The sequence below is a fragment of the Amyelois transitella genome, chromosome 23, assembly GCF_032362555.1.
Source record: "Amyelois transitella isolate CPQ chromosome 23, ilAmyTran1.1, whole genome shotgun sequence".
In the NCBI taxonomy this organism is placed as follows: Eukaryota; Metazoa; Arthropoda; class Insecta; order Lepidoptera; family Pyralidae; genus Amyelois; species Amyelois transitella.
In genome coordinates, this window is record NC_083526.1 from 2,801,356 (window position 1) to 2,814,591 (window position 13,236).

The 13,236-nt window shown below is 35.6% G+C and overlaps 1 protein-coding gene across 3 annotated transcripts; it reads right to left on the bottom strand.

The window, feature by feature from the left end:
• Positions 1–4,518: 4,518 nt before the first annotated feature.
• Positions 4,519–13,015, bottom strand: LOC106130782 (zinc finger protein 846). 3 transcript variants are annotated; one of them, XM_013329709.2, is made up of 12 exons: positions 12,802–13,015; positions 12,434–12,605; positions 12,121–12,312; positions 11,503–11,634; positions 11,220–11,296; positions 10,624–10,814; positions 10,238–10,333; positions 8,077–8,214; positions 7,082–7,192; positions 5,692–5,897; positions 4,988–5,079; positions 4,519–4,593 (listed from the first exon to the last, which is right to left on the bottom strand). In XM_013329709.2, the coding sequence occupies exons 1-12, from the start codon at positions 12,919–12,921 to the stop codon at positions 4,543–4,545; spliced, it is 1,578 nt and encodes a 525-aa protein (XP_013185163.2). In that variant the 5' UTR covers positions 12,922–13,015; the 3' UTR covers positions 4,519–4,542. The 3 variants fall into 3 exon arrangements, with proteins under 3 accessions (XP_013185163.2, XP_060807024.1, XP_013185162.2); XM_060951041.1 differs by having other exon boundaries at positions 10,624–10,817; XM_013329708.2 differs by lacking the exon at positions 8,077–8,214 and adding an exon at positions 8,653–8,787 and having other exon boundaries at positions 10,624–10,817; positions 12,802–13,014.
• Positions 13,016–13,236: the final 221 nt, after the last annotated feature.

The following is a 13,236-nucleotide window of genomic DNA, read 5'->3' on the forward strand; positions in this document are numbered from 1 at the left end:
TTTTGATTTGTAAGGCAAAATTTTTGTGATTTTTTTTTGTTATTTATTGTTTGTATTTTTTGTTTATTATATATCTTGGAATATTTTTGTAATTTTCTTTTCAAAACTTAGATTGGGATAGATATAAGGAACTAGATACAGTCAACAAAACGGTTACTAGTTAGAAGTTTCTTGAATCATAATTCGGTGGACCTAACTTAATTTTGAAATAGCAAATTTCTTTTATATGTCTATATATTTCTCAGGGATTTCCAAGATTTACCCAAAGACCTGCCATAAAAATACAGTAAATTCCCTTTTCTTTCTACGCTGCTGTAGCTTTGTCTTCCTCTCCTATCGACATAAACCTGTTTTAAAGTTGATCGAAGTTCGCTCAACTTACTCGCTTACTTACATACGCCTAATTTCTAAGTTTCATACGGTTTTTCTTACAGTTGTACGCGGCCACGGTTTTTCTTACAGTTGTACGCGGCCAGTAGTCACTCAGTCCGTACAGCAAGACGTACTGTTAACTATTTTAAATAATATTGATTGTATATTGTATAGTTAGATATTTGTGTACAAAAAATAAATCAAGCAATGACTGTCACAAAAACAACAAATTTGATCACAACAGTGGAGCAGAGACAAAACCGCTGCATCGCAATAACTGCCCCTTTATATCCCTCGTTAATGCCGGGACGGCCAGGGGTTAAATCCCGAAAAAGTGAGCACTTGCCTTGTTTACAAGGTTTTAGATTTTAATTTAGATTGGGGTCCTTCTACTTCAACCCTAAAACGACATAAAACCGATCAACAAGCCAAGCGAAATTGGTTTCTATTCCGAAAGGTGTAAGTGTAATGATTTAAGCGAGGGGTTAGTTGAGTATCCATTAAAATCGTATTCGTGTGTGATCACCTAATACAATATCATCAAGTCCCCGCTAGGGGGCGCTTTGTGAATAATTTCGCGGCAATCTGCTCGCATTTGCCTCGGATTTGTATAATTTTATAAATTCATAATTGATCGGGTTGGGCCGCTGAAGCCAATTATCGGTAAGTAGCCATTTTGGTGGTTTGATGTCGTGTTAATTGGATGAAAGTGTTGAAGGGTATTATGAAGTTTTAATACATAATTTAAGTTTTAATAGTTGGCAATATTTGTCCTCAATGAACTAATTTTCAATATGCACGTCTGTCCGATAAATCACATATAAACAAACTTTCGAAGTTGAAAGACTGCCAACACACAATTTGTAACCTGTTTCATTAAAACTAATACAATACAATAAGTAAAGACCACAAGTAAAGTACCTAAAGATCTTGAAGAAACCTGCACATTCATGCAACTGGATGTTTTACCATATGATCCAATACGGGCTAGGTTCCCCTGCAAAGGTTACGTAGGTCAGATGGCAGTCGCTTCGTGTAAAAACCTGACTCACCCAATCCATGTTCAGCATACCCCGGGCTCCTCTCCTCAAAGTCAGACAGAAGAACACACACCCATAAGTAAATCCTAATAAACTAGTAAAATAATTAAACAAATAAATCGTCGCCACATCTGCGTTTTACAAACAAATATGTGTGTTTGTTTGGTGCCGCGGGCGCGTTATGTTTAATTGGTTTAGTAAACACACTTGTCATTTTACAATTGGTTACGTACAAAGGCCTTCCTACAATGTCCAGATTTAGGACCCAAATTTTTTTTATTAGGACGTATGTATACATAACTACATATGTACATAAATAACAAATTTATCCCGTACCGGGTAGACGGAGCCAACAGTCTCGAAATCTCATTAAAAAGACTAAGACCACGGTCAAGTTTTTAAATATCAAAGATAAATTAAATAGGAAGGTACTGTAGGTTCTTCATCAGATTCTTGGTAAGTAGTATTACTGCATAGTTCATACCATTCTTTCACTTTCCGTGGATTGTATTGCATGGATATTACATAAATGCTTATTCTACATACATACATATAATAGCGTCTAATTTCCCTTTTGGGGTAAACAGAGCCAACAGTCTCGAAAAGCTACGTTTAGCTGTTTGGCTTAATGATAGAATAGATTCAAATCGTGACAGGGTGCTAGCCCATCGCCTAAAAGCAGAATCCTTAGTTTATAATACTTAGCCTTTTATGACATCCATGGTAAAAATATAGAGATTAAAAAGATACCTAGCTTCAAATGAGTATCTTTTGTTTTGGTTTATATTTTGGTCTTATTCTATCTGCCGGAAATGGCATGGCAAAGAAGGTAATACCTCAATATTAGAATGTGTCTATTCCGACTGTATATACCTACAGTAAAATAAAAATGTAAATTACACCCACAGGAGCCCTCGCTTGCACAGTTCGCTACATGGATACTTCTACCGCAAGACTCTGTTTCTCAAACTGTAAGGAATAAACTATGTAGGTTTAATAAGAATAACTACAAACATGTTATTTTTCGAGCTGGTACGGTTTTTACCGTTTCAGCACGTCGAGTTGAGTATTTTCGTCAGTTCTTTTGCCTTTCCTTCGTCTCAAATGCCGCCCTCATTGGTTAGGTAGACCTCATACTGTGGCCTTATTATACTTTTTCAGCTGTACATCACAAATTACGACGACAAGAATAGGTAGGTTTATTTAAAGATACTGCCTATCCTACCTATTTACTGAATATTAGTTGTACTTGATATTTTCAATGTGAGCGAGCGATAATGTTTTCAGGTTTTTTAACATTATCCACAGGCTTTTTATATCTATGCGTTGTGTTTTTATAAAATGAAGTATTTAATAAGTTTGAGAACCAGTCATCATTTCCCCACTCGTAATAAGCGCATTAAGGGTGGAAAAATTTAAACTCCGCTCGTCCCGAAACTTCGGCGTTTTCTTTTTACATTAAGGACAAAAAGAAAAAAAGAGACTACTTAGAAGGGTGGCACAACTTTTAATATCCTTCAGATGGACGCATCCTGACAAAAAATATCGTAAAGCTCTACTCCCGCCTTATTACAAGGCTGTAAGGTTATTTATGAAGTAAAAATATATTTTGTGAGTGAATAATGTATGTTTGTATAAATGTAATATAAACACGGTGTATATGTGAGGCGCTTAGCGAATTTAAAAACTGATGGGGATGACGCGAGGGAGTGGTTTGACACTACCTATAAATATGTAGGTGGGTGGTGGTGGTGCAGTGCAGGAGAAACCCAACTTATACCAAATGCGAAATTAAGTACTTTTGTTTTTTTTTCTATCCACGAGTTATCTACTAATTCGTCTTAAAATAAATTTTTATTATTTAAAGACTCATAATATGTTTATGTGTGTATGTAATTTATTTACACATCTGTACACAGGTATATATCCTCCAGCGTGATGGCCTTTTTAATAGAGCTTAGATTTAATTTGATAGACGAGTAGGTCTTTAATTAATACATATTTTTGTAAGAATTCGAAGTTTCTTTTTTACAAAATGTCACATTATTCTTATTATATTTCGTGTGATAATAAGAACAAAATGTCTTACGAATTATTTTATATATATATAAGGAAAAATAATTCGTGTGACATTTTGTGTATTAAGTTAAAAAATGAGGTTTCTCATTTAGGACAAATCTAACAATTTGGAAAAATTTGATTACCGAACAACTGGTCAAGATGAAATAAAGGCTAAATTCACCTCCATTTGTTATTGGTCCTACTTATTTTTTAGTGTAGGATTGATACGAAGGAATCCCGAATTTCCCACAACAACAGGAGACTGTTCTTTTTAAGCGGGCGGAACTGCGAACATTATTACTCTCTAGTCTAGTGATTGATAAATCTGTGGTAGGTTCGGTATGTTTACGACGAATAAAACAACCTTTTGTTATATTACCATGATCTTTATTTTAAAATCATAACAATGTTATTATAACATATCAACTGACTACAATAATCCACATTTTAAGTGAATAAAGATAGACATACATAACAGACATTTAAAAAACTTAAACTACAAATGCATCTCATTTAGTTTTTTTACATCTTTACAATAAAAAAGTTTCCGATCAATCTTATAAACAGTAAAATTAAATATAGACTGGATATTACATTATACTATAGTGCTATTTTATTTCTGTGATTAAACTAAGGTATCAACGGCGTCAATTTTGCAAAAAAAAAAATATGAAGATACTAATAAAATGTGGGTCAGACGAACAATTTTTGACATTTGATATTCTAAGTACCAATGTTTTTTTTTTGTTTTTTAACTTACGCACAGATTGAGCAGTCCCAAATAAGTTCGAGACTTGCGTTATGAGATAAACATTCAAGATTTAAACCAATCAGTCATGCCATGGTCGGGATTCAAACCGGGTGCCACCATGTCACAGACAAGCGTACTACCCCATCGCCACAGAGGCCGTTAAACACCAATTAATTTGTACATTAACTTTTTGCATTGACGCCGATAAGGGAGTTTTATTTTTACTGATTGAAACATAAATTCTATAATAACCCATACAGATTTTCTTCCTTCAGGCCCTCAGCATTTCTTAGGATTTATTTCAGTCCAATATTCACTTTACTGCGATTTGTCATCTTCTTCGATCGAAAACTCAGAGTCTAACACCACCTGGAAGGTAACCATTTAAATATTAATAACTTAAGAAATAAATATAAGTGGGAAAGCTGACCCCAGGCCCTGAAGGTCACTGGCGGAGCGTGCAACTGGGAACACGCCAGGAAGAAATAAGTAAAATCAGTTCTTTCCTCTTGTAGGCAGTAAACTTAGTTTGAAGTAATTTATTCGACGACAACCAATGTTGTGAATACAACAGACATGACAATTTATTAAGTGATATTTGAAATGTCCCATAGTAATGAAAAATAATTTTGAATTTAAAGTTTGAACTTGCGGGTGGTCGCTTTTTACTGTACCATCAATTCTACGAGCCAAACCGACGCTCTCAGTGATTTCAAATAGAAGAATGTAAGCACTATATTTGTAATATTTAATGTACACTTACCCCCTGCATGCCGGCCACTGCCCTGTCAGTCTCCTTCTCCGCATGCTCAGCATCTTCCTCCACCACCAACATTTGGGTTTCTTGTTCGCCGTCTGCAAATAAATAAAATATTGAGTACCGTTAATGACTGATTGCACACAGTTGTATTAATTGATTTTAAGAACATATTCACATAACATCAGATTCACACTGAGAATGGGATGGCAAAAAAAAATAAATTCAATACTGCTCATAAAATTCATTCCCAATGACTTGGGTTTCTGCAATTGCAAAATCCGTTGTCTTGCGATACTGTCTGCGTTAGATCGATGGATCTATATGGGGCTAGTTGGATGAATGACTCAAGCCATCCCAGCTACCTCAGGTAGCGAAGCACCGCCGATGAGAGAAGTATTTAGGGATCGTGACAAGAGAAAATAAGTAGCCTCTGCCTACCCCCCCTGGGAAAGAGGCGTGATTTTGTATTGTACTGTATGTATGATAACTAGCTGTGCCCGCGACTTCGTCCGCGTGGAATAGTTATTTTGGGCATCATATTTATTTTTGCAAACATCCTCCTCGGCTTTATCAATTATAGCTGCTAATTGTTATGCGATTTGGCGACGACTTGGCCCACATCATTACCCGCGACGGAACGGAGACCGTATATAGCGAGATGAGAGGCCTTTGCCCAATAGATGATGGGATGGATACTGGGATGTTACCCTCAGAAGGAGCCTGTATGAGCTGCAAGGTGCCATCAACAATCTGCCCGGACAGCACTCCGGAGAGGCTGGTCACGTTGATCTGCTGCCTCATCTTCTTCGCCTCGGCCTCCATCTGCTGCTGCTGGTACAACTCCTTGTGGTGCACCTTGTTGTGGTACTTCAAGTGGTGGGCTTTGGTGAATTTCTTGTTGCAGGGAGCGCAGCTGTAATTTAATACAATAAATGTAAATCGATTAAATTGGCATTTAATTAACCTATTATGGAGGCATGTGGAAAGATGTTGTTAATGCTTGAATAGAGACGTGTTTTTATACATACATACATGGCATGTGTGCATATAACACCAGAAGATTATGTACCTTTTTTCATAACTTTATTGTTATAATTTTATGTGCAATAGCCTTCTATTGCACAATTTTATAAAATAATAATAAAATAATTTACGAAGATTTTTTAATAATGAAAGTTATGAAAAGAACAAACAGTGAAAGTTATAAACTTGACTTCTTTAAAATATTAATATACTTAGATTTAAATGGATTGATTTCAAATATATACTACATACATTATTTATCACTTACTGCTAAAAGCACCTAACTTTAAATAAAATATCGTTACTTATTCATCGCCCGATGGCGCTGATTGAAGCCAAAACGCGATATGGTTTGTTTTTCGTAAACCTACAGTTAAATAAGATGTGTTATCACTCACAATTGTTGGTAACCGGAGAATTTGGTACGGTTTGTGCTCACTCAAACTAATTGAACATTAGTGACACAACAATACCAATAGATGGCGTTGATTAAAACGCATACAAATTCGTGCTCTGTTAGTTTTATGGAGCAGAAAGTGCACCAATTCTTTGTTTACTGCCTTTTTTATTATTATTGATGATAGTTTGGGTGATCTATTGGATAATAATAACTATTACAACTAAACCGTAGGCTAAATTTTAATGCAGTATGTCGTTTAAGTATATTCTGTATTTTTGTTAAAGGCGTCCGCGGAAGACTAGCGACAATTTATATCTCCAAATATACCAGCTTTTTGATATGAATTGTCATATATTTAATGTATTCCTTGTATGTTGTACCAAATAAACAATTTTTCTTTCTTTTTCTTTATTAAAAATATTTAACAGTTTGTACAAAAACATAAACCACAGTTGTTGGTTGATTATCATTAATCTAGCCTGTTTAAATCATACCCATACCATAGTATTAAAGAGAAAATATTTGGTTTTTTTTTTGGTTTGTAATGAAAATTTGTCCACAGAATTATTAAAAGGTTTTATGAAGTTGTTAATGAGAAATTTGAAACTGAATATATTGCATAGTTTTAAGTAAATAAATTGTTAAATTACCCTGAAAGAAACCGAAGTACTTACGAGTATTTCTTCTCTCCGGTATGTGTAAGCATATGGTTAGCCAACACATACGAATAGTTGAACGCTTTGCCGCAGATGGAGCATTGATACGGTCGCAGGCCCATGTGTAACCTGTATTAGAGAAAACAATTGTAAGTTGTATGTGTAACTAGAGGCCGCCCTATCAATCCCGCGGGAACTCCGCGATAAAAAGTAGCCTATATGTTATTCTGGGTCTTCGGCTACCTACATACCAAATTTCATCGTAATCGGTTCAGTAGTTTTTGCGTGAAAGAGTAACAAACATCCATACTGACATCACAAACTTTCGCATTTATAATATTACTAGAGGCCGCCCGCGACTTTGTCCGCATGAAAACCCTATCAATCCCGCGGGAACTCTGGGATAAAAAGTAGCCTATGTGTTATTCTGGGTCTTCAGCTACCTACATACCAAATTTCATGGTAATCGGTTCAGTAGTTTTTGCGTGAAAGAGTAACAAACATCCATACAAACTTTCGCCTTTATAATAGTAGTAGGATAGTAGGATGTACAGTACTATCACTATTATAAGTCGGATCGGCCATATTCGATAAAATACAGTTACCTAACGCCGAATCAAACCGAATAAAAACTTTATTAAGTTTTTATAACAACCTTATTGCAAGTGCCTTAAACTTAAAATCCAGTAACAAAATGTCTTCTGCTCTCTCACTTGTAATAGTGGATAGTTCAGTTCGCGGGTTCAAATGGCGCGCTTTGATAAATATTTTAGCGCCATAATTCTTCTTTTGCGCAGGTTCATCGGTGTAAGTTATTAAAGTGATAATACTACTGTAAGTAAATTTTATCGAAAATATTAGTTTTGTATCTTCTATTGAATAGTTGTATTTACTCATTCTTTGTGCACTATTCCTGACTATCGATTTGACACTGCGGTCCAAAGGTTGCGGAGAACTGACAGGAGTCGTTTCGTGTAAAAACCTGCCATGCTCATACTCGATCCATACATTACCTCTCATGTTTTTTTCTATCACCGTGCTCGAAAAACCGGCGGTCGCAGTAACTACACTGCAACTTCTTTATGCCCGTGTGTTTACGCAACATGTGCCGTTTCAGGCACAGCCGGTCGACCGTCGAAAATCCGCACACGCTGTTGTAATGTATTACATATTGTTGGACATTTGTTGTACAAGTCGTAATCTGGTGTTTTGGAGTCGGATTGAGGTAACACGCGATGTGTAGGAGTTAAGTCCAAAAAAAGTCAAGACTTATAATAAAAAATTACATTCCGTTATCGAGGGGTCAATTCTGCAAAAAATAAATTTAATCACCGATATGTGTTTACCACAGTATCAGTCGAATATTTTTGACATTTAGTGATTCTTACAATTCCAAATGCGACCAAATATCAAAAACTACTCCACTGAGACACTAGCGACACACTATTGGCACCTTAAAATTTATTTTTTGCACAATTTTGCAAAGATCCCATTCTTTCCAACAAACAAAAATTTAACAGCGCCGTTTATATATTTAACAATCCTCAATCGACTTCAACACCAGATTACGCCTCGTGTATCGCACTCGCCTCTCATGCTTCTGCCGACTGCCGAAGTCGCCGAAGCGTCTGTCGCACACGCGACACTTGTACGGCCTCTGGCCCGTGTGTCGCATCATGTGACGACGCAACTCCATGCTTAGAACGCACGCGTATCCGCAAATGCTGTGTGAGGAGACCTTTATGTTTGACATTTGTTTGTGCATAATTAAATGTAGAACTTACAATTATTATTGTACGGAACACACGCGTAACCGCAAAGGCTGTGTTGTGCAGATATTTGTCTATATTCAACGTTAATGCATTAAAGATCTCATTTTTTTTTATATCACTACTGTCAACGACGTGAATCTACTTGAATCTCAATTCTATCATAAAGAGAAACAGCTGAACGTGGCCCATCAGTCTTTGCAAGGGATATAGAGTTGACTATATGAATGTATGTCTTTTTTTATATTTTTGCACGAAGAATAAGAATAGTTTAAGAGATTTTTCAAATCACAATTAAACGAAATGTCATTAGAATATATAGTGTCCTTTTTCACATTTTTTTTTATTAAAATGTAGAGATTTGAGTTCACCTTGAATTGAAACAGAGCGCGACTTAGAAATATATAGTTGTAATAAATATATAACAGCGTTTGCGGGTACGGTTTGTCACTGTATGGGCGCAGGTGAGTTTTCAAGTCCAAAACAAGATCACAAAAAGTTTTTACATAATAATAACCATACCTATTGATTTTAGTATTACTTTCACCCGCACCCATGGCTCGGAGAAACATCGAGGTGATATGCGATTCAATGATTAAAAAAAAACATGTTAAAGCCGCTACACATAAAAACTAAAGGCGGAGCGAAAGCGAAGGCGTGAATTTCGAGATTATTTTGTATTTTATTTAGTCTCTATTAGTATGAACCATACACGGAACACGGCGCTACTTATATTTAAACACGGCCGCGCATCGCTAACGCTTCGCTTAGCTAATTTCTATGCGGCGGCTTTAAATAAATCCATGAAAATGATTTAAGATTTCTCTCATCAAATCGAATTGTAATTCTCAAGTTAGTCATCAAAGCAGAGATCCTAAATATGTGTGGTAAAATACATAACTTCTATAATTATTTTTGATATAATTTTTTTCAGAATTTACAACACATTCTTTTTTTATAATAGATTTGAGTGCGCTTGACCTCAATCTGCCTGGTGGTAAGCAAGATGAGGGTTAAGGTAGTGCACGTAAACTCGAATAGTGCCTGCTCACTCTTGCATGGAAAATCGCCAAGTTATATGTATCAGTGAAGAGAGAGAGATATATACATAAATACGTGGAATAAAATGTGTTTACCAAACCCACTTCTATCCATTTTTGTGATTTTCGCACTCTTCAACTGTATTTTTAGGCAGGACCTAGATCCCCCTAAATAATGAAACAATCGCAAATCCACACCAGGAAGATGGTGACGATGATATTTACCAAAATCCAAAATTATTTGCAAATGTACCACATAGAAAATTATACCACATATATTATAATAAAGCGGTAGGTATACTATTTGAATATGGCCAACTGTAACATATTGTAATACGTTCAGGATTTAAAGGTTTTAGACTTACCTGCACACAAAAGGCTTAATACCCAAATGCCTTCGTATATGAGCTTGCAGGGACGCATTCGATGTGAAAGAGGAACCACAAGTTTCGCACGTGTGTCTGGAAATAGTAATATAATTAGACGAATGAAAATTAAGAGCTAGCACAATGCATAGCCAATAAAAGACTGCGCCATTTAATTTTGATATAATTTTGTATACTTAAATAAATAACAAGATAAATACGATTCAAACCAATCAGAAAAAGATATCTTGACCTGATTGGGGACTGAACCCGAGAACTCTTGGTTTTGAGATGAGAATCTGGGAACTGCGGCAAACAGACCACAGGTGGACCACGGGCTCTATTTCAGAAAGGTGTATTTTTAGTAGTAATAGGTTTTAACTCACGATTTCTCATAAACATATTTCTTTGTGTGCTTCTGCTTCTTCTTGGGCTTGGGATTGAGGATGTGGTCCGGGATGGGCTCTGAGAACGCCAAGATAGTTTCCTTGAGGAGCATATCGTCATCCCCTTCTCCGTCTCCCTTCTTCTTCTTTTGGGAGGCAGGATTCTTGCGGGGACGACCACGCTTCCTTGGCTGCTTTAGAAAACAAAATACAATAATTTACAAAGACATAGATTTAAAAAAAATGGTAAAATATGTATGTTTAGATTATGAATATTGTGTGAAAAAAATTTTGCACGTGTTTGTTATGTGATAAAAAGAGGACACACTAAGACGAGATTTCCTGAAATCCCTGAGACAACTAAATCGGGATTTTGAGTTTAACGTGGTTAAACTCAAAATCCCGATTAGCTGCGGGCATTAATAAGGGCACCGCCCAGATGAATCTGGGAAAGTTGATGTGCTGTTAACTGAAGATACAAGTTTGAATTGCATTATATACTTAAGATCATCACCTTAAGATCTCATCTTGCCTACCATCATCAGATTGAGGTCAAACGCAATTAAATTCCCAAAAAAAACTATAATAATGTATACCTCCTTATTTGCTTCTTCTGTTTCAGAATCATCATTCTCTATTTCCTCTGCTTTGAAATCAGGATCGTCTTCGAATCCTGAAATAAAATATTGATACTCTCTATAAACCTCAATTATCATTATACTCCCTCATACATTTCATACATTCTGTGTCTTTACATTGACAGAAACTAAATTTTTTTGGGTTCCATACCACTGCAAATTTAGTAAAAATGGCAAGCAAATATTTCTACACCAAATCACTGTTGAACTTGGTAATTTAACTAGCAACAGATGGTCTTACCATCATTTTCAAAGGGCTCATCGTCCAGCGGTTCAGCCTTCAAATCTAGGGAACCCGATGCCAGCAACGTGGTCAATGCTTCTGGTTCCTTGTTTTGGGCTTTTGGCTTCTTGTGCTTGTATGGTGATATTTCTGTAAAAAAAAACATTAATTGGAAATAAAATTATAAGCTTATTTTGAGAGTAAGATTTGTGTGAAGTATTTCAAAAATGTCTTGATCCATACAACTACATATATGTTTTTTTTTCTCAGTTAATCCTGCAATCAGCCCTTTTGGCTATAAGAAAAGAAATATAGAATATTATAAATGTAATAATTTGTCCATCTCTCAGATCAAAACCTTTGATCTGACTCCATTACATTTCTCATAAGAACATGCATAATGTGAAGTGCTCACAAGGAGCTACAGGGCGAGAATAGTTTTATTTTTATTAAACATTGAATGACATGTTAAGCCAATCACAAGATCGGAAAAAAGAATGTGAAAATGTGTAAGTACCATTGTGAAACAAGTTTACATGGTATATTGACTTAACAGTACAAATAGGTAATTAACATCTTAATTTTTCACATTAATCAAATGAGATTTTAAATAAATTAATGATTGAAGAGTCTTACCAATCTGACCGTGTTCATTAGGATATTTCCTTGGACGGCCTCTCTTACGAGGCCCTGGTGTTTTTGTCACAACATTTGGAGTTTTATTAAAAGACCTCGTCCATTGCACTGTAGGTTCATGCTCCACTGGCAGCTCATACTGGAGAAGTAACCCATTTTCTTGCTTTATAGTAATTGTTTCTGTCTCGGTCACTGAAACAATTTAAAATTATAAGCTAGAAATATATTTAAGCAATTGTAACCGCCAAGACATGCTTTGTCATAAAGACAGCCTCAGTATTTTATATCTATGGACAAACTTGACGCTTCTTACCTTTGGAAGAGTTGGAAGTGGTGACCGCCTCTGAGCTCTTCAGGAATTCTTCCAAACATTGTTTCAAAGTTTCGTTTGATGATAAACATTGCTGCTTGAATTTATAAGCGTATGTGAGGCGGTCCACACAATTTAGACAAATCAACTTCGGCAATGTGTCGTCTTTATAAACCTACAACGTGAAAAAAACATCATGTTTCGTATTCAATGCAATTTTCTTATTAATATATTATTCAATTACAAATCTTAAAATGTCAAAATATTAACAAAAATATTACCACAAATAAACAATAAAGCTAGCAACATTAGAGGAAAAAATATAACGGGGTGGCCATCGCAACCATTTTGGTGTGGTAATTTTTACATACCTCTACACCGCAGCAATATGTGTATTTGTCACTAAGTTGTTCATTATTTTCGTCCCAATCAAATAGGGAAACCATGTCCCCAGTCTCTAAACACACCCTACACGTTAATTGCCAATCCATTTTGTATTAAATACGTAACATTACATCAAAATTCACGAATTATTCAATGAATTTTCATACCGGATAAGTACAGCCAACCAACATGGCAGAAAAAAGTACGCGTCGATAACCGTTCCTATTTTCCCAGAATGACAAGGAATAGCTTACCTAAAAAATGGCGTGTTACCAAGGTATGAACCTCTTCAACTCGTGTTTTAAAATTTTTACGTACTTTATAGAATTGAAAATTATTAAGTTTTTATTCAAGAACTTAAAAACAATCACAAATCTTGTAAGAGGTATGAAGTAAATCAATTTTACTGCTCGAAATTATGC

Coding starts and splice junctions, on each gene's coding strand:
- LOC106130782 (XM_060951041.1), bottom strand. CDS start 12,921: ATGGATTGGCAATTAACGTGTAGGGTGTGTTTAGAGACTGGGGACATG. Junction 11,635..12,120: donor TAATGAACACGGTCAGATTG/GTAAGACTCTTC, acceptor TTTTTTTTACAG/AAATATCACCATACAAGCAC. Junction 4,594..4,987: donor CAGTGGCCGGCATGCAGGGG/GTAAGTGTACAT, acceptor GTTACCTTCCAG/GTGGTGTTAGACTCTGAGTT.